At 39.3% G+C, this 21,289-nt stretch overlaps 1 protein-coding gene across 1 annotated transcript in view; it reads right to left on the bottom strand.

The window, feature by feature from the left end:
- Positions 1-1,006: 1,006 nt before the first annotated feature.
- epas1b (endothelial PAS domain protein 1b) overlaps positions 1,007-21,289 on the bottom strand; it is a 54,773-nt gene continuing 34,490 nt past the window's right edge. Inside the window, exons 7-16 of the mRNA XM_072677722.1 lie at positions 16,768-16,874; positions 11,074-11,221; positions 10,668-10,876; positions 9,815-9,990; positions 9,596-9,709; positions 8,153-8,616; positions 7,942-8,044; positions 6,260-6,365; positions 5,844-5,993; positions 1,007-5,649 (exon numbers count right to left, since the gene is read on the bottom strand). Of these exons, the coding sequence (XP_072533823.1) occupies positions 5,498-5,649; positions 5,844-5,993; positions 6,260-6,365; positions 7,942-8,044; positions 8,153-8,616; positions 9,596-9,709; positions 9,815-9,990; positions 10,668-10,876; positions 11,074-11,221; positions 16,768-16,874 (1,729 nt within the window). The 3' untranslated portion in view covers positions 1,007-5,497. The remainder of the gene's footprint in view (positions 5,650-5,843; positions 5,994-6,259; positions 6,366-7,941; positions 8,045-8,152; positions 8,617-9,595; positions 9,710-9,814; positions 9,991-10,667; positions 10,877-11,073; positions 11,222-16,767; positions 16,875-21,289) is intronic.

Raw genomic sequence — 21,289 nt, 5'->3', positions numbered from 1 at the left:
TTAAACATTTTTGATAAACATTTTAATTGCATGGGCTTAATTAAAGCAAGTGAAGGTGCATCATTATGTATTTGTCTTAATAATTCCATAACAATTATAGTTTTTTAAGTATTTACCATCAATGTATATGCCACTAACCCTAAACTCAATTACTGATTTTTTGATCTTAAAAATATTAAAGCAATTGGTTGAATTTAGACGTAGATTTTTTAAACGTTTGCTTTGATGTAAAGGTTCTTTACCGATTTAATGCTACTGGGAAACGCAACAGTAGACAAACACTTTATTCGATTTTTTATTATTTAAACATAAGAGAATTGTGGAGTAGCTTAAACCTATGCTACACTCTTAAAAATAAAAGTGCTACAAAAGGTTCTTTAGGTGATGCCATAGAAGAACCACTTTTGGGAAGAACAATTAAAACATTCTCTGGATGCGAAGGTTCTTTATCAATGTCACATTCAACGATCAAAAGTCACATCTCTATTACAAAAACGATTCTTCATGGAACCTAAAGTGGTTCTTCTATGGCATCACTCTAAGAACTTTTTGTAGCACCTTTATTTTATTTTTAGAGTGTATAGTAAACATATTAGTGCTTCACTGAAATAATGACTTGAGTAAAAATAGTGGTATAAAGTATCAGTAAAAAGGACACACAGTGTCATTGATGCAAAACACCCATAGCTGTTTATGTACTAACTGTCACCCTGCCAACCAGGAATGAGTAAGTGAGTGGGTGAGTTTTATTATTTTTGGATTTCTTTGTGGACTAAAGCAAACAAAAAAAATCCAGACAAACTTGGAAGGTGGAGGTTTGACCAATCACAAACCAGTTCATATGCTTTTACCAGTGTAACATTGATTAATTAAAAACTGGCTTTCCTCATTCAGATACATGCATGGAAGTAAAAATACTTACTCAAATACTTGAGTGAGTCCACATAACTAGTTACCAGCCACCTCTGTAAGCTGGCCACCAATGAAGACAATAAAGCAGACAGAGTGAAGATTGATATGCTTTAATAAGATATCAGTGCAGAGATACAATTTCTTATTGGGTAGAATTTCCCATACAGTAATGTCAACAATAATAATATATCATAATAATGTCAATATTAATTTAGCATATCAAAATACAGGATTGCTGGCTATGACTAACCGATCCAGAATCGTAGCTGGATAAAAGGGAAACTGTCCGAGGGAAAGTTTTATTTCATCTAAACACAAGCTGACATTGTCTTTAAAGTTGAAGAACACAGTGGCAGATGACGACAAGAGTTCAAATGCAGTTGGGAGGTGGTTTGGTGCCCTTCATGCATCACAGTATCTAGAGCTACTGGACGTCTGGTGAATAGCCTTCATAGTTGAACGACCAGACTTGCGGCTGCTCTCCTCACATGCGAATGCGCAACTCTTTAACAAGCTCAGGGCTCGATAAACATGAACACCAGAGGCTGACTCGGTGTACGTGGGTTTACTTTGGCATTGATCTCTGAGAGTGAGTTCATGTAATAATAAGAAGAGAAAGAAGGACTTGTACTTGTCTATTCACCTTAATATCAGGGGGATTAGGCCTAGTCCTGGACTGCACAGCATTCTCAATTAGGTGGATTAGGCTTAGGAAAATGGCATATAATGTATTAAAGAACAGGGTTGTTTTGGGCACCGAATGGGCAAACACAGTTAAGATACACTGCTGTTTAAAACAATGTCAACGAAGTCATTTGTTGTTTTATAGATAATAATAATATAATATACATTTAATTAAATAAACATTTAATTAAAAAATCTAATAATAAATGTATTCCTCAATATTTAAATTAATGGAACAACATGAAACTATAAAATGATCTATATAGAACTATATAGAATGAACTTTTGGTAATGTAGTACATCGTTTTGGAATAATTTACACCATTAATATGTCATATTTTCATATTCTCAGTCATCAATGGTATTTAATACATAATTGTTTAAAAATATTCAAATGTTTGAGGCTCCGATAGGTCTAGTGGACTGGATTTCAACCCTGGATCATGCTGCTCGCCATCAGCAGCCGGAGTCAGAGAGAGCACAATGGACCTTGCTCTCTCAGGGGTGGGTTGATGGCACTCCCCACATCACTCCTAGGCGTCTGATATCTGATGTATTATAGCTGGGGAGCCATGCATTCTAGCAATGCTGCATCATCAGCAGTTTGAAAAAAGCGATGACTCACTTTTACGTGCCAAGACGTGAAGTGAAGATGCGTCTCCTACTGTTGGGGACACTGCTGGTACAAGGGGAGTTCATATGATTGGAGATTGGGTAGTTGGCCTTTCAAAAAAAATTGTTTATTAAAACTGAAAAACAAAACTGGGAAGTTTAGCAGTCCTTTTATACATATCTCTGCAAACAAATAAAATTTTGGTTTTCTTAAAAACCCTTTGAATGGTAGTGTACAGCAAAACCCTCTCCCAAAAACACTCCCTAATGTAGGCTATATTATATTCCACTATATGGTATTTCAGACTTTCTGGTCTATTTGTTTTCATTTGTATTTGTATTCACAGCTTTAAGCACTGTCTGTATTTTTCTTATATATACAATAATATATATATATATATATATTATTTATTTTTATTTATTTTTTCTTTTTTGAAAACTCAATAAATACGCATGATAACTTGTCTGGTCATTTTTGGGAAATTCTCTGGATTCCACTTGCTTGGCTCAGGAAGTGCAGACAACACCCCCACCTTTGAGCATCTTATAAATATAGCGATTTGTCCTTTCCAATCTTATAGAGATGGAGAGGTTGCTGGGAGAGCGAAGGGATGTGCTTCAGTGAGAAGGCTGATATCTCTTGGGCTACGAGAAAGACCGACTGGCCTTACAGTGTATCTCTAATATTTAACTTTCTGCAGTGACACAGATCATGTTACAGGAAGGCCACATCTGTATTACACCACTGATTAGCATAGACAGTGAAGTCCCTTCACTTATTAAAAGGCTGCAAAGCCTGCTAACTCGAAGGTCACTTCTGCATCTGCCCATTGGCTTCTATTATATTAGTATTATAATAATAAATTAAGTTCAGGGATTTGTTTATACCACGGCAGCTGAACACATGCTAAACATGCAGCAGATTCAGAATCGAGTGTATGAGAGTAGTGCTTTAACAGGGAAAGTGCATGTTTTCGGGGTTACTGAAGGATTTGTTACCCTATAAGGTACAAGTTTCCTTTCAGCTGTCTCTGAGCCAGGATCAGTCTTCCACTGGTAATCAGCTGTGGTTTTCTGCATCCCCCCAAAACCACAGCCTCTAAATGCTGCATCTCAGCCTGTCTATGGACAAGCGATTGTGCAACAGTTTTTGGGGTGAATGTTTTATGTCCGATTAAAATGATAAATCACACCACTAGACTTAATGAGCCCCCAATTTTATTTCTTCTATCTGTATTTTTCAACAGCATTTGAAAACAGCAGCTGCTTTTTTTGTAATGTATGAATATTTCATCATAAAATGACCAATAGAAAAGCTTCAAAGGAACCTATTTACATTAACTAACCTTAAAAGTTGCCAATTTTGTTGATGTCCATGAAAAAAAATCAGTGTTAAGAGATTCTATATATTTTATTATGTTATTTTGGAGCATTTCTATTGGTCCGTTCATCCTTAAATGATCATATAACGTATATAGCGCTACATGTCTTTAGTGGACAGTTATGCTTTATTTGCAGTTGCCTCTCCTCATCATCTGTAGCTAATGTTCTTTTGAACAAATCCAATAACAACAACCCCTAAATAATGGCAAATACAGGAAACTGCTTTCCATTTAGTTGCTTTTGCTTGTTCTCATGTGCCCACATTGATTGACACACATCTATTTCAGGTACTTAAGCCACAGCAAAGCAGCACATCTCCATCTTTAATATCAAGCAAAGACTGGATACTGCACAAAACATAAGCCTCCCTTAACTGTTCCATTATTCCAAACCACGACTGGGCCTCAGTCGCTTCTGCACCAGGGGGGGTTAGCAACACACTACTATGAGTTTAATAACTAGGGCACATATGTGGTGTGTGCATTTGTCTATGTCTGTGTCTAAGTGTGTTTATGACTGAATGCATAAAATTAGTAAGTGGGTGCATATTCGTGTAATGTGTGTGTGCGCGATCAGCGGACTAGGTAGTCAACAACTACATTGGTTAAAACACAAAAGCTGTGAGAATGAAGGGCATGCCTCGAGTCAACACAGTAAGAAAGTGGCCAGTGATTCAACTTTACAGACAATCTCGGTCAGCCTGTGTGACGGAAATGCTGTTAAAGACGATTACAGTAAAGACAGCTTCTTCCGATGCAAACTGGTTGTGCATATCTTTTAATAAAGTGATTATTTCCAATATAATTTTTCTGGGGTTTTTTGTTGTTTTTTTTTTTGTTTACTCACAAAATATCTAATTTGCTACATCTGAAGACAGAACCTTTCCTTATTCTACAGATCTCTTCTCTACTGTGTTTTTTTTTCTTTTTTTTTTTTTCTTCCTCTTATTAGAGTGAGAATACAACCGCACTGGCCTGCCAACAAATACAATATGCTTCTGCATATCCACAGGGGAAATAACAAAAAAGCAATGCCACTAGAAAGAAGGAACGAACAGATACCAGCACTACAGACCACTTAAAGTAAGCACTCCGATCCACATCTACTGAGTAGATAAGACAAAGTACCCAGGTATTTTAGTGCTACAATTCCATAATTATAGAGAAATTTATACTGGAAACTTATACTTTAGAGCCTCTTCCTTTAAATATTGTGTTTACAGCTAAAAAGACAACAACAACAAAAAAAGCATACAGAGTGGTCACAAAAAAGGTAAAGCTTGGAGAAAAAAAGAGAGAAAGAGAGAGAGAGAGAGAGAGAGAGAGAGAGAGAGAGAAAGAGACAAGCACAAAATAAAAAAGAGAAGGCACTAAAACATGCATAAATATGACTGTGTAAAAGGCTCAAGGTGTCAGAGGTAGGAAAGATAGGGGGGGGGGGATAAACGACAACAAAAAACATTCTTACAGTAGATCATCTTTCATCGAGACAGTAGACTGCAGCTGTTAATGCCTGGCAAAGGGAGACGGACAGACAGACACGGCGAAAAAAAAAAAAAAAAAAACAGGCGAGGAAGAAAGACAGGCAATGACAACACAACTCAGCCACAGTAGAACATAAACTAATACCAAAAAAAAAACACACATCAAGAAAGAGCTTTTTTTGTAACTAAAAATAATATATTATACTGTATATATAGCACTGTATATAATTTATAAAGATAACGACAATAAAAATAGAATCATAGCTACGTTGTTGTTGTATATGGTAAGGTATAGGGTACGGTATGCATTAGGCAGTGGGTATCATGATCAGGCCTGTGTTTGATGGTGCTGTAGGTGAGTCATATAGCTGGGTTAATGGCACTGAGGGTTCAGGAGAGAGGAGTGGGGTGGGGGGGTCTGGTCTAGGTGGCCTGATCCAAAGCCCGCAGTAGGTCGCTTCCCTGCAGCAGGTGCAGGTTGCCTTGCAGAGGGACGTTGACCTCACAGTCGTAACGCGTCAGCTCGGGTAGACAGTACGTCTCAAAGGAAGGCCCAAGGAGGCGGCTTGCTACACCTGTGAACGCGAGTGCAGAACAAACCATTATTTACCGTACACGCATCTGAGCCCTCCACTTATCTATAATTGAAGTGACCCTGCAGGAAAACAGTAATTATACACAGTCAGCTCATGAAAACGGCCCAATCCGTACCTTTGTTCCTAAAACAGCTCTATGCTACTAAAATCAGAGCTCAACAGCATAAGCTAACCTTCTGTTTTTGTGCTGGGTAGCATGTTGTATTCTCTGTAGTTGCAGCATTGTTCTGGGTAGAGCTTTTCTGCCAGTCCTGTCTGATTACTTGGATACTGGGATTTTCTGTGCTGGTGGTCCAAGCCGCCTGGATGGACCATGCCTTTATCTGCATAGAGAAGACAATGCGTTTTTTCAACAATGTGAATTAAGGAGATGTAGTCCTAATTAGAGTCCCTTAAACTCTTACGCTTAGGCTTATTGCACTGTAATAACTATGAATGACTCATATAAACACTACAGAACTATTATGTAAGTTATGCATTTGTGAGAACAAGTGTGGGAGGATCTATTTGGTTTATGTATTAATCCTGCCTGTCCTGCTGGGCTTGGTGTGTTTGTGATGATCTCATCCTCACATGACAATCTCATTACCTGATAAGGCACTGGTGCTGTGAGATTTCCTGTCCAGGGCAGCAAAGCTCTCGTTCCTCATCCTCTTCCATATCATCTCGGGTGGCTTAGTAGCAGACGCCTCCCCCTGCAAAATACACAAATAATCCATGATGACTTACAGGGTCAGTTAAAATGATATTTCCCAATACAGTCTTTGGGGACACACCCCAGGTAGTCCACGTCTTTTCCCTATACCAGGAGAAGTATAAAATGTGCCTTTGGGAGGGCAATAAAAAATATACGTGAATATAGCAATATGTGCAAAATATCATAAGACTTTTTCACAAGACATAACATGTCACAGTATCATGACATACAAATGTAATGCACCACTAGTGCCACATAAAAGTTATCTAAAACTGTAGCTGTACAATAAATGGTGTTTGAACAGAAGTTTATTTTCCAAGCTGCCTTAAAATGTAGGTAAACAATGTAAGTAATCTGAACTTATATATGCTATATGCAATAACATATTTAAAGCCAATCAGTTGCAAACTATAAACACAGATAAAAGACAACAAATAAATAAAGAAGAGAATCTACAGACATCATTAAAATACAAAATAAAATACAGATTAAAACCAAAATAAACAGTTAGAAAATGTCTGAGCTGCGATGTACATTACATTAGGGTAGATTCAGATCTGATCTCAAATGGAAGTTTTCAAACTGTTGGGGTTAAGAGAGCCTACTAACTAGGAGTGTACAAACATATTGCTACATCGAAGTATCTCAATATTTTGTTTTGCATTACTATATCGATTCTCAAAAACACAGCATCCATCTTTAATTAGTAGTTTACATGTAAAGACAGTGGTTTACTTTGTGTTGGGGTTAAATCCAGATCACTAGATAGCTCTGTTTTTTAGATCCCATGTGTTCTAATTACATGTACACATACATTTAAGGCATTTAGCAGAAGTTCTTCTACAAAACTGTATACTACTAAATACAAAAGTCAGTATATATACCTAGATACGCAAAACTCAACACTACCCATTGCCAAGTACCTTCGAGGTCAGGACTGAAAATGACATAAAAGTCAACATTTTTTACAACATTTTAAAGCATATTGCTGTGTGTAATTTATACTGACAGGCTTCCTAAAAACTCATTTTTAAAAAAGACTATATATATCGCCTCGTTAATAGTATGAAAATATATTTAACCGGAGCCCCTGTATATATGGCCGCGTTCTGGCCAATACACAGCCCTATTATTAGCCCTTTTGCGTTTTCCCTAAATGGGTATCCTTGGAAGGAACTGACTGGAAGATCTCAGCATGTTCTAAAACATATAAAGCTTAATCAGGTCTCATATGTAAATAGATGCCAGACTAATTGTTGCCTTTCAAACGCACTACAAACCTCACACAGAATTCTGACTTGAATAGGGAGCAAATGTGGGATGTTAGAAAAGGTGTAATAGGATCTTTTTTGTTCATAAATATCCAAAACTGTATTTTGTATTCAAATGGGTCCTCATGAGTTATCCTTGGTCTGTATCTAACCATTGTCTTTACTAAACGACTCTTGTTGAACCCTCTCTTTGTAAAGTGTAAATCACATGGCACTCAAAGGACAGAACTAGGTAACAGGGTGTTAGTATACAGTCCATTTAAAAAGGACATTTAAAGTTTCAAGGCATCCAAATTCACTCACCATGGTCATCTGTGAGAATGAGCGCTTCATGCTGTTTGCTATCGCGAGCCGGGCTGGGCTCATGTCTCTGTACGCCTCGCCAGGCCCAAATTTCTCCACAGACCTGCCAAACAACACACTCGTTACGTTGACTGTCTGCAAAGATAGCACCACTGCCAACACACTGCCAAGAGAAACACGTTCAGCTTCGTCATAAAGAGCTCAGGTTCACCTCTGTTTGTGAAGGGGCATCCGATTCACCGGCATGGCTCGGCAGGAACGGTTTGCAGCCACAGAGTCTATTATGCCAGCCTTCTGATAATTTAACGGAGGGTCAGGCGGCCATTGTAGATTCTGACGGCCTCCCATAGAGGAAAGAGGGGTACAGGCCGGGTCGTGGTAGGGAGGAATCTGTATGGGGCCGCCATACACTATGGCTGGCCAGGGGTCCACAGAGCCACCATTCGGCCGTTGCTTCTCCCCAGCAGAGCACAGGCTAGGCTGGAAATGGCCTGGCGCACAAGGCTTTAGGGGCTGGAAAAGGTTAGCGATGTTGCTAAAACTCTGCTGAACGACCCCCAGGCCAGCAACCTCAGCTGGGGCATCCTCTGGGCAAATGGGATTCAGCTGGAAGTCTTCGCCATCCATCGGGATGTAAGGGGCAAGAGTCTCCAGATCCAGGTCACTCAGATCAGTCTGAAAAGCACAGGAGAGGTTCAGAAATAGGTACAATGTTTCCTTAATTAGAAAAAAGAGATAAAAAAGATTACTGTATTTAACATGAAGAGTACATATATATATTCCGTTTTTAAGACTGACCACCTTGAATCTGCTTAAATCTAAATGTGATTAACTATTAAATATGTAATTATGATATATTTATGGTGAATGTACATTCACAATCAATTTTTCCTCCATAGCATTACATATTTCTGAGGAAAACAGCACATTTGTAGGTAGGAAATAATCAGGATGATGGAGGACATGATTTTATCCATGGGGATTTGATTGGAACGGTATACCATTGGAGTTCTGAAACAAGTATGGATTCAGACCTGGCTGTTAGTCTGCAGTTAACCACTGAGTATTACTTGACTACACCTGTAGGAGGAGGGGAAACACTTGTAGGAGGATGTGGACGGAAACATGCTTTGACATTAATGGTAAATATAAAATTTCCTTGCTGGTGGTACACCAAAGGTTAGAGGCCATTTAGAGATTTGACTTTGATAAAAGAGAATTTTGACTTAAGAATGACTGCAGGGAAAGAAGGATCACTGCAAATGAACCTAAGTAACAGTCCTTAGCATCACCAAGGACATGAATTATCATGCGAAAACATTTCATTTTGATTTCAGGAGGACTTGAAATAGTACAGACAAATGATCTTCATGCCTCTACACACTTCTAAGGGCTTAATTCTCAGGGGTTTTAGCTTTAAATGCTTTTAAATGCCTAAAACACTGTATTTGCATGTATGTTTCTCTGGTATCTTCTACACTCCTTGTAAGAGATCAAACACTAACTGCCACTACAAAGTACAACTGTCAAAACATTTTTTGAACAAAAATGAATTTACCAGAGGAGGAAATGATGTCACGTGTTGTCAACACGGGTATAAAAACACAAATCATTTCAAAGTCTAATCATCGGTTTGTGGTTTAGATGTATCTACCTCTTGGCTGCAAGGGTTCTTTGTCTCCTGTGTGTCCAGAGCAAACAGTTTCTCAGTCAGCTCCACCTTCAGGTCATTATCCACTGAGCTGTAGTAATCTCCTGGGCTGCTGGGCTATAGAACACAAACACCAAGAATAGTGAAATGAAAAGGGTTCAAATCGAGATTAATACTGTCAATAATCCAGATAATAAAAGAGAGCATTTAAAGGCTGTTTACCGTTGAGCAGCTGCTCAGGCTGGGAGTGGCACTGCTGGGCGGTGGAGCCTGAGGCACAGAGAAGGTGGCGGCCATGTTGGGCCTGTCTCTGGTGAAACTCGGCTTTTGGCTCTCATCGACTGAGTGAGTGGCAGACAATTTACTACACACTGGGTAGTCTTCATAAGGAGCACGAGCTGCAATGTAGGAGGCATTAGTGCTTCTGCAATGTGGCACTAAAAGTCACACAGCAGAAAAAGACAATCATACCAGGACAAGATAGTATTAAATATTCAATAAACTACTATTCAAAAGTGTAGGAGCACTGTTTGGGCTACTTATCAGGTTAGAAACTATTCGAAACTATTAGGTAAAAAAAACAAAAAATAAATGATAACACTTTCTTTTATTTTTTTTTAGGTCAGCAATATATATATATATATATATATATATATATATATATATATATATATATATATATATATATAATATATATATATATATATATATAAATATATATATATATATATATATATATATATGAATAAAATAATATAATAATAAAGTTATAAAAAAATAAAGTACTGTGGAAAACGTACTGTGTTCCACGCTAAAACATCACAATACAATCAAAATTGTCATACTGCCCACCCCTAATTCGACTTCTCAAAAAGATAAAATATTGAATACAACATTTAAAATATATATATATATATATATATATATATATATATATATATATATATATATGTATCTTTAAACTCTATATTGTATATTGAGTAAAACAAGTGGACAGTGGTGTATATCAGGATGCATTCTCAGATAAGCTGGACATAAAAAAAAAAAAAAATGGACAAGCTTCTCCAGGTCTTACCGAAGTCGAGGGCAATGATGGTGTCGCCAGGTGTGGGTGCCAGGTGCGTTAGATCCTCAGGCTCCTCTTTGAGTTTGGTGAAGAGAGCTCCACCCGTGTCGCTGGCCATGGGGGGTCCAGCCTGGCTGAAGAAGCTGCTCATGTGGTGAGTCTTGAAACAAGACTCGGTCTGGTTTATGGAGAATATATTGGACTTCTCCTCAATGTCACTATCAAAAGAAGGATGATCACATTCTAAGGTCCATGTACATGATCCACACTTTATTACTCATAGCTCCATAACTCACACTATGGGTTCATAGCAGTAACTGAATGTTTCAAAGATTTCTAATACGGTAATACGGTAGCGGTTTGAGGGGATACACTGGGTTGACTTCCACTAAGTAGATATTTGCCTTCCACTCACCTCAGGACATAATTGACACACACAATGCACTGTGGCTGTGAGTTGCGGCTGTTGTAGATGACGGTGCCCTGTGTCTCCACCCACACATAGCCCCCATGCTTGGCCAGCATCCGGTACTGACCACTCACGGCCTGTCCTTTAGTGCATACTGCAGACAAAGAGCACAAAAATAAGACAAATGAGTTGGGAAGACACATTCTCAATAGCTGTCGTAGTGTTGTAATTCCCAGTCGATAAAGCCCAAAGCCCCCTGTCAAACACTCTCTAATAACTCTCATATCAGCATGTATAGCTGCTCGCACACACACTGTGGTCGCCCAGACTGCTGAGGTGGAAACGGAGCAAAGCTGACTTGCACTCAGGCAGACCGATGTACAGAAAGAAGGAAAGACAGACAGGAAAGTAGGGCTGGGAGCGAGACAGCCGCAGAGCCACAGATCAGTATGAAGCGGCTGATAGAAGTTTTGACAGGCTGTCTCTGTGGCTCTTCAGGCCTGAACCTGGTCCAAGTCTGGCGTGGGAAAGTGGTGGGCCCGGGGTCGCAGGGTTCACTCCGGGCAGGATTAACCCAGACCGGCGCATGTGCTTCTCTGCAGCCCAGTCACGTTGGCCCAGCCACTCGTCCGTCTGTGTCCACACAGCCGGAAAGCTAGTTGCATAGAGGCCCCTTTCTCTGAGGAGCCTGCAGCCTTGAGCTGGGTGGCTGCGACACGACCTACGATACGTTGCTGAGTGTGTGTGTTTGTCTGTCTGCTCTCCGATAAGCATGATAAGCTTGTGCTAGATGAGCTAGTGGCATTGATTCATGGGCACAGTTCATGGTCTACAGCTGAAGGGGCCACTAAACAAGCTGTTTGTTCATAAGGATACATATAGTGTAGGACACATACACACACACACACGCATAGAGACGAGACGAACCCTCGCTCCTTCCTTTTCAACAAATCCGATTCAGATCAACACTTGCTTTGCTGGTCTTTCTTCCTCTCCTCAGCACACAATGAAAGGGCCCTAATTGCACGTTAACGTCACCGCGGATAGAAGCCACTCCACCTCCAGCATCTGATTAGAGGGCAATCTGGGACACCTGGCTGAGGCGAGGGTGCGCCAGCCCTGGTCAACTCGATGCTCTTATCTCGCCTGTCACAAGTCACCCGTAATGGGATTCAAGACATCCTAATGCCCGCTGCAGTCGCCCCTAATAGAGCCAATCCAATAAGGTTCTTTTGAATCACGTTCATAACTCATACACGCATGCGAAATGCAATTTGTCTGTCCCCAGGGCCTGCTGGCCTCAGCGCACACTGAGCGGACAAGTCAGAGTCTGTAAACCTCACCAGATATTGAGTTTCCCCTCCGCATGTTTGGATAAACTGAGATCAACAAATTAAAGCGAGAGGGTGTTGATGGGAAGACACAGAGGAGCTGTAATGACTTTCCCTCGTTTCAACATTTTTCAGTCAGGAAGCAAGAAGGTGCCCAAATAAACCATGCAAATAATTATAAATATGGCACAGTAAATAATCATCAGGTAATTAAGCTTCATAAAAATACTCGAGTTTACTCCACAGACGTTCTCTGATTGCTTCTTTACTTTACTCCATCCAGAGAAGTTCCCTTAGCACTTCTCTACTTTATTCTGTACAGAGAAATTCACTATTCATTTATTATCTTTACTTCATCTACACGATTCCTAATACTTTCTACTTTACTCCATCCTGCATATGTACTTTACTTCATCCAGATAAGTTATCTAATCCTTTCTCTACTTTACTCCATCCAGAGAGGTTATCTAATCATTTCTCTATTTTACTCCATCCAGAGAAGTTCTCTAATCATTTCTCTACTTTACTCCATCCAGAGAAGTCCTCTAATCATTTCTCTACTTTACTCTGTACAGAGAAATTCACTTATCATCTTTACTTCATCTACACGTTTCCTAATCCTTTCTACTTTACTCCATCCAGATAAGTTCTCTAATCATTTCTCTACTTTACTCCATCCAGAGAAGTTCTCTAATCATTTCTCTACTTTACTCCATCCAGATAGGTTCTCTAATCATTTCTCTACTTTACTCCATCCAGAGAGGTTATCTAATCATTTCTCTTCTTAACTCCATCCAGATAGGTTCTCTAATAATTTCTCTACTTTACTCCATCCAGATAGGTTCTCTAATCATTTCTCTACTTACTCCATCCAGAGAAGTTCTCTAATCATTTCTCTACTTTACTCCATACAGAGAAGTTCTCTAATCATTTCTCTACTTTACTCTATCCAAAATAGTTATTATTAGTAGTAAATGTTTTTCTATTTTACTCTGCCCAGAGCAGTTCCCCAGTTGTTTTTCTACTTTACTTCATACAGAGAATTGTCTTTTCTGTACTTGAATTAAATAAATCCTCTACTTCATTTAATCCAGAGAAGGTCACGTCTGTACTTTCTCCATCCACAGAACTTCTCTAATTACTTTTCTATTCTACATTAATTAATGTTGCTACCTCTGGTTTTTGAGGTAGGACTCGTACTTGTAAGAGTGTAATCAGCCAATGACAATATAAATTACGAAATTTGCAAACAAATTCATTAATTCCTGGGATTACATCTGTTAGTCAGGCTTTTGATTTGTTTGAATTTGGCCATGGTCGAGGATCTCATTCGTAAAAATGACCATTGAAAAATTATACAGCAATAGTTCTCAACCCTGCACTTTTCAGTGCTTTCCCTACTATCAACACACCTGGTGTAACTAATCAGCTGAGTAACAAGGCCTTTATGAGCACAGGTGCGAGTCAGAAGAGGACAACACAAATATGTTTAGGCTAGGAGTTACTCCAGGACAGGGTTGGAGAAACCCAATCTATAGAGTAATGTTCTTGAACTCTGAACCTCTGGTCTTTGCACTACACTTCTGCAGCACTGTAGTTCACTGATTAAGGCAGGTTATTGGAAAAGAGGTAAATAGAGAAGAAACCGAGAGATGAGTATGAGTGTCTGGCAATAGGACAGGAAGCGAAAGAAGAGTGAGAAGTAGAAGGAGAGAGTTATGGAAAAGGGAGGAGCTGAAAGCAGAGAAAGTCGTGGGGTTGTTTGTTTTAGGCAGACGGGTGCGCAGTGCCGCCTTAAAGCCTGCCGCATTGTGGCATGGGCTTAACGTGGCTTTGTGGTGTGGGTAACATAAGCAAGGCACAATGGAGCGGGATTCAGGGTCATTGTAAAAGCAAAGGAGAAAAGAGGTCATTGGCTGCATGCGTTTGTGTGTTATGAGAGGAGCAGGGAGACAATGTGTGCAGCGGAACGGGTATACAGTATGTATGTGCATGCATTTGTCTGTAGTGAAATGCAAGTGAAATTAGGCTGCTATGTTAATGTTTAGGTTCCTATAAGGGCCTTAAGAACAAATGAAAGAAGCTTGAACCGGACCCGGTCATGGCCTGCATGTATGTAACTGTATTCGTATGATGCCTGTAGCCATTCTCACAGTACTGGGGGTGATCTAGCTTCCATAAAAGAAGAAATCATTTGTTGGATAGGTAGATCTTTGGCTGTGACTAAAAATACATCCCTGGTCCTAGGGTGGAACTACTAAATTTAGTAAATATTAGTGAAAATATATCTTTAATATCTTTAAATGAATTTGGACAATTCCCTCATCCCAGCCTCAGTATCCAACAGTGGAATCAGCCGTGTATTCGAAGCGGTAGACATGACCTATCACAGCCTTATATAAGAGCAGGCACTTTTTATTGCGTCTGACCTAATTCGCACTTTGAGCCACCCCTCAAGTACAAGCATTACTAGACAGGTTTTTAATATGACTTTTTAATATGGGTTATATTGCATTTTGGTGAAGCGTTTTCACACCCGCTTCACCAAAGATACATAGCTCAGCTCAGAGTGAGAATGATATAGACCCCATTCTCTCTTTTACAACCAGTGGGCCATTACAGAAATTTTAAAGCTACACAGTATAAATTCCCAACTGCTACATGACGAGTGGCTGTACACGTGCTGTTGGTTTTCGGTTTGAACTGCGCTGCTGTTTGTCGCCAGAGAGTCCAGAGAGTTTGACACGCTACGTTTTCTATGGCTTAGCTAAATTTCTACTGTCCATTGTCGAGAGACAAGAGGCTTACAGTGTAATTTTGTACACATTCAGCTGATCTACAGAGTTCAACAGGAATTATGAGCGCACTGTGAGAGGCGCTGTGCACTAAAACCCAAACAGTGATCACTGTCAGTCCCGGTCTCTAATAAATGAGGCAGCAGCAGAGGAAGAAGAACCGAAAAAGATATAGTGGTCATATTAGTTGATGAATTAGGTTATAAAAGAGAAACATTTTAAAGAGTGTAAATCTTTTATCTCACAAACACCATGAAATAACACATTCACCATGGTGAAAGAAATGTGTTTTGGGTGTACTTAATTATAACACGCTTGAAGTGGTTCGGGAATGCTAAAAGAAGGAAAAGGGAAGAAGGAAAAATACATTCAACATATTTCATTTACATGCAAACTCAATGTACATTGTGTGATTAAGGTTTATTTTGCTTGATTTTCAGTTACATTTAGTATTATTTAGTCAAATTCAGTTATTTTGACATGATTCCCGGACATTTTAAAGCTTTATTCAGTCATAGTTTCACATTCATTTCACAATTATTTCACATTCAGCACAGTCATTGTTTTGTGACACTCACATTTAGTTGTTTTTGATTTCCTTTTTAAGCGTTACTTAGTCACATTCCGACCTTTTTCAGTTATTTTAAATATTATTTAGTCATATTCAGTTTTTTTGACATAATATTCTGTTGTTCTCAGTATTATTTAGTCATTTTGACATAATTCCCCAGTTTTCTTTTAGGTATTATTCTGCCATATTCACTGACGAAATGCACTACACATACAGAATCCAGACATTTGGAAGTTTTACATTTAAAATTAGTCAAATTTAGAATGATTAGCCCTTCTTGGTGCAAAATCTGAATCCATTCTAATTCTAAACAATTAACACAGCTGAATCATCTTCTGATGGATGCAATCATGAATCATACTGATGCATTTTTACATGCCTATCAATTACAGAGATAAGTGCAGCCCTGCACAGAGGGCATCTGAGCAGCAGCGCTGCTATAAATGTGTGTCAGCGTGTGACGCTCCACCCACCCAGTGATGAGTATTGTTGGTCTTGTTCTGTTTGGCGAGGCTGAAACCGTAAACCTTGGGAACACGGCTGGCAGCACCTGAGCTGAGCAGTGCTTTCTCAGACGCCAGCCGCCAACCCCTGCTTTCTAATCACATTGTGTACTGTCTTCTTTTACCTCTGACCCCTCCTCCAACGATCCCCCTCTCTCTCTCTCTCTCTCTCTCTCTCTCTCTCTCTCTCGCACACACGCATGAGTACAGTGTTTGTTTTGTGAAAGTGTCATGTGACTTCTCATGCTGGTGGAATTTTTGTTTTTGCCCACAGTTTGTGTTGGTGTGGGCCTGCGTGAGCGAGTTAGAAAGAAAAAGAGAGGAAGAGAGAAAGAGAGAGAGAGAGAGAAAAAGAGAGAGAGAGAGATAGAGAGATAGAGAGATAGATAGAGAGAGAGAGAGAGAGAGAGAGAGAGAGAGAAGCTCTCAGTCAGCATGTCGCTTTTGTACTGGTCTGGCCGGCACTAATGCACTGATGTGGAAATAGAGGAGAAGCTTACGGTTCTGGTGGCTTTTGGTGACACTTTCTGAGTCGAGTGCGTGGTAGAACTCATACACCGAGCGACCCAGGAGATCTTCAGGACTGTAGCCCATCAGCTCAGTCACTCTGAAAGAGAGAACACAAACACACACTTGTTTTATGTGGAGTTGTACACAGCGTTGGTAATGGGGTTCAGAATCACTTCAACATGGGCTCGGTTTTTTAATCCAGAACATTTGCACAATGGTCTTACACCAATTAAAGATCTTTCCAGGAACTTCCAAGAAAAATCATACATTTGGCCTGTGCAAACATTTTGACACCTTTTTTTGTGACAACTCTCAGGCCTTGATTAGCGATTCAGGCCTGAGGCACGTCACCAATTGTAATTCAAAATGGTCAAGTAAAACAAATTTCCAGGTTTTACAAATTCCAAATTTAGTCTAAATTTAGAGGTATCTTTGATTTTTTAGTCTATTCAAACTAGCTGAGGTTTTTCTTGGGTAAATAGCAAAGCACTTTTGTAAGTCGCTCTGGATAAGAGCGTCTGCTAAATGCCTTAAATGTAAATGTAAATTCTCTTCACACTCAGCAACCACAGGCTCCTAAAAAGAAAAATGTAACCGATGCCCATAAGACAGGGGAAGGCTACAAGTAGATACCCAAGAACTTTCAGTGTGTGGTTTCTACAGTGCAGAATGTTGGCAGTTCAGGGGAAGTGTGGAGGTCAAGGTTAGATTTGAAAGACCAAAAAAATTTTGGACCTTTTGGACTTTTTGGGACCTTTTTGGATGCTGATAAAACTGGCAAATCAAAATATGCCTGTCATATATGCACCTTTCCACTGGGCAGCGTTACTCGCACAGACATAATCTTCATGAAAGAGTCATTCGAAGGAAACAAGCTGTGATCTACGCTACTGCTGTACAACTCAAAAGGTAGTTTTTCATGCATTGTTACTTTACTGATTTCCAATTTGGGCAACTTCACTCCACTACATCTCAAAGTCAAACTAAATCTAACTCCACTTACTCCACTAAATTCTGCATAATCTGTAGTTGCTTTTGGCTGATATGTGCATGAAAATGTAGCGAACGAAGTGTGAAGCAAGCGCAGCAAACAGGATACTGCTGCATTTTGTTTTGGACATGTTTTGACCTGTTGGATATAGTTACCCCATGCAAGCATACAGTTCAATGTCAGTGCAACGGCGTAACATTTTGCCTATTTGCCTATGCCTACATAAATAATAAAAGTAACTTCTGACTCTAACTTGCCACAACACCATGGCCTAAGCAATTTATTTTGAAGTAATACATTTTTAAGTTCCTTTTCTGCCTTACAAAACAAAAACTCCCCATCCAATCTAAAGAAATGTAGAGGAAAGCCATTTTCGTTCTGGTCATTTTGTTTAATTAATAAAATTACAGTAGCTTGCAGCAAACGGTTTCTTTGTTTATGCTGTTAAAATGAATCCAACATTACCTCAAACACTGGATGAATGGCTAAGCAGGCTTTTGGTAAAACGCCATAAACCAAAACTGCATTAGCAACACAGGCTGGAGATTATGTTTATAAACAGAGACCTAAAGATGCACTATAGTAAAGAAAGCAAGTTTTTATTAAACTAAAACTTGTAACAAAGTTGCAAAGCAATCTTAAACCGAAATTTTGATTAGTCACATAAAGTTATTTCATAGCTATTTGGTTCTATCTAATGGAAATTGCTTGCATTTAGTGTTTTGTCCTTGTAATAATTTTAATAGACATCAGAGTCAGGCTAGTCAGGCTTGTTACAAATAATGCTAGGAGGACTTTAGAGCTGTGATAAACCATGGTACTTTTACTTTTGAAACTTTTGAAAAGTACATTTGAAAGAAAATATTTTTGTCCTTTTACAAAAGGTAGGACTTCTTACCTTGGGTGTTTACTTTAAGACTAGTACATGGTTTACTTCGTCCACCATTGACAGAATGTAGATAGAAATTAATAGGCGGTTAGACTGAAAAGAGGAGGAGCTTGAGGCATTTTCCCCCACCAAAAAGTCTGTTATTTATTCACTTCATTTATAAATAAAATTCAGATGTCTAAGCTTTACACTAAGCCCAATCCTAACTTCTAATTAAATCAGCAAAAAGAAATGTTTTATCCTTTCAGTTTCAAAAACACAGCTTTCGTGAAACAGCATTTCCCTTCACTTTCCCCTGGATTTCGTACAAAGTCGGGCCATTTTGGTCCTAAAAACACACAAACATCAGTGCAATCTGAAAACGAAAGTCCTCTTCAGTTGGTCTCTTTGAACTCTCTGAGCTCTTGATATTTCAACTCACTTTAATCATGATCCATTTCATATGGTCTGGTCAGCAGCGGATAAGCACTTAATGAACTTGATATTCGGGAGGATTTTTCAGAGTTCGTGTGTTTCTGAGAAAGATTAATGCCGCTTTCCCATCCCGAGGTCAGTGCACTAAGAATGGTAACATTCTCCATCTTCAGTCTTACCTCATCTCCCTCACTTCGTCTGGGTCGCAGTAAATCACTAAAGCTGGAGATGAAGCTTCTGTTTAACCCTGGCTAACTGGATTCTGGATTCTGGATCAACTATTGATTGTTATTGACTGGGGAAGTAATCTGACGAGCAGGATAGTATGCTAGCAAGGAAATGATTAACCTGCTGATGACAATCACAACTCAATGAGGCTTGTGTTGTTCTTTGTGGTGTTCAGAAAACGTCGAGCCAAGCATGTTTTTGAGCTTTCAAACCCACAGCGTGTGAAAGAGTCTATCTGAGCTCCTAGTTCTTTAGCTATTTAACCACTCATTTTCTAGCTGATAAAAAGCAACAGTGACTACAACCCATTATCATGTACACACATGCTCACATGCACCCTCATTTTGCAGGGAAAACAGACTGTGTGAGGTTACAAACTAAAAGCACCTGTTTTTTAGGAAACTACTCAGTACGTGAGAAGAGCTGGGAGGAGAATATGACATACACCTTGCAGGGCCACCTAGTCAAAAACACTGCAGCCTCAAAGCTACACTCGTGGGCTGACGTTGCAGTCGGAGACCGAAAGGTAATTTTCTGACCAATTTCCACACAATTGCAGAGCAGGTCTGGCATCATAATAATGATAATATTCCCTGCTGGATAGTGACGTGGAAAAGCAAAAATAACAATGCGGCTCTCTCATGCAGCCCAGACCCGGACTGCTGGAGGGTGCATTGCGTGCTTCAAGGTCCTTAACCATCATGGAGCCTTTCAGCAGGTTAAAGCACTAGTTAAATGAATGCATGTAATTCTGCATGCTTATTCTCGACGTAATCTGTCATTACTCTTAATATCTAAAGCATTACCAAAATCTCAGTCTTTTACTCTGCCAGTCGGGAGCATGGTGGCCTTTTACTATGATTCAGCATGACGCACTGCATTAAGACCTACAAGCAACCATTAAAAGAGCCATATATTAACACCTGGACTCTATACTGATCCACTGCTGCCTGAATTACCAGTGTAAAATTTTTGCTCATGATTTAATTGTTTGATGAGCATGGTCAGAGATTTTTAGGCTCATTTACATTAAATATAAAAAAAAGATCAATAGATCAAAATTGAGTTTGTCTTAGTCTCCTTTAATTTTGAGTTTGAGGCCACATGCATGACCACATCAGGAATCTCACAGTACTATATATCAGGGTGTGAAATAAGAGCTATAGAAGAAGCATGGTGCTGCCTTTATTGTTGAATGCACTGTGATAGTCCCTTGGTTAGACGCATAGTTCAGGTCACTAAAAGCTTATTATTTGTTTAATAAGAATAACACTAAGAGGAGAACGGAGTGTAAAATCCAAAAGAAATAGTTGAATGCTGTTGTTTTTTTTTTTTTGGTAATAATCACTGATACATGCCAAAAGTGACCATCCACAGTATTTTATAGGTCCTTGTCAGGCAGGCCTTAATGGTTGCTTCACACCGCTAATTGTCTGCCTTCCACACATTGTTTATTGAGTCCCACATGCATTTTATAATTGGATTTTCTTTCCCAACACAGTACCACAAGTTCTCAATGCTGTTAACATCTGGGGATTGAGTTGCCATGACATGTCATCTGAGCTTTCTCACTCAAGCCAGTGGGCAGCCGATCACTCTCCATAGAAATTAAGCTGAAACACGCCTTTTATTTACTAAATACCATGAATTACCCAGGAACTACTAGGAAATGAATAGATACTGTACAATGCGAAAGTGAGAGACCACCCATGATTTATTGAATTTCTAGCTACAATGACCATTAAGTAGTTACTTAGTTTTCATATATAGTTCTAATTTTCACTTATTTCTGATACTCCACATGAACAGATTATCCAGAGATCCATGAATAGAGAAGAATAAAGGCAGAAATAAGGACTGAATGAGCTAATCAAAAATACCTTACTACAAAACAAAATTTGCCCACCCCAGATGCCTGACCACTACATTAATGAATATGTTTAGAATGACCTGAATAGTAAGGAGCAGGAAATGCTCCAACTTCTAAGCC

Source organism: Salminus brasiliensis, chromosome 4 (genome assembly GCF_030463535.1).
Source record: "Salminus brasiliensis chromosome 4, fSalBra1.hap2, whole genome shotgun sequence".
NCBI classification, from domain to species: domain Eukaryota; kingdom Metazoa; phylum Chordata; class Actinopteri; order Characiformes; family Bryconidae; genus Salminus; species Salminus brasiliensis.
The sequence above is the reverse complement of the archived record's forward strand: the minus strand, read 5'-3'. Positions and strand labels throughout refer to the sequence as shown.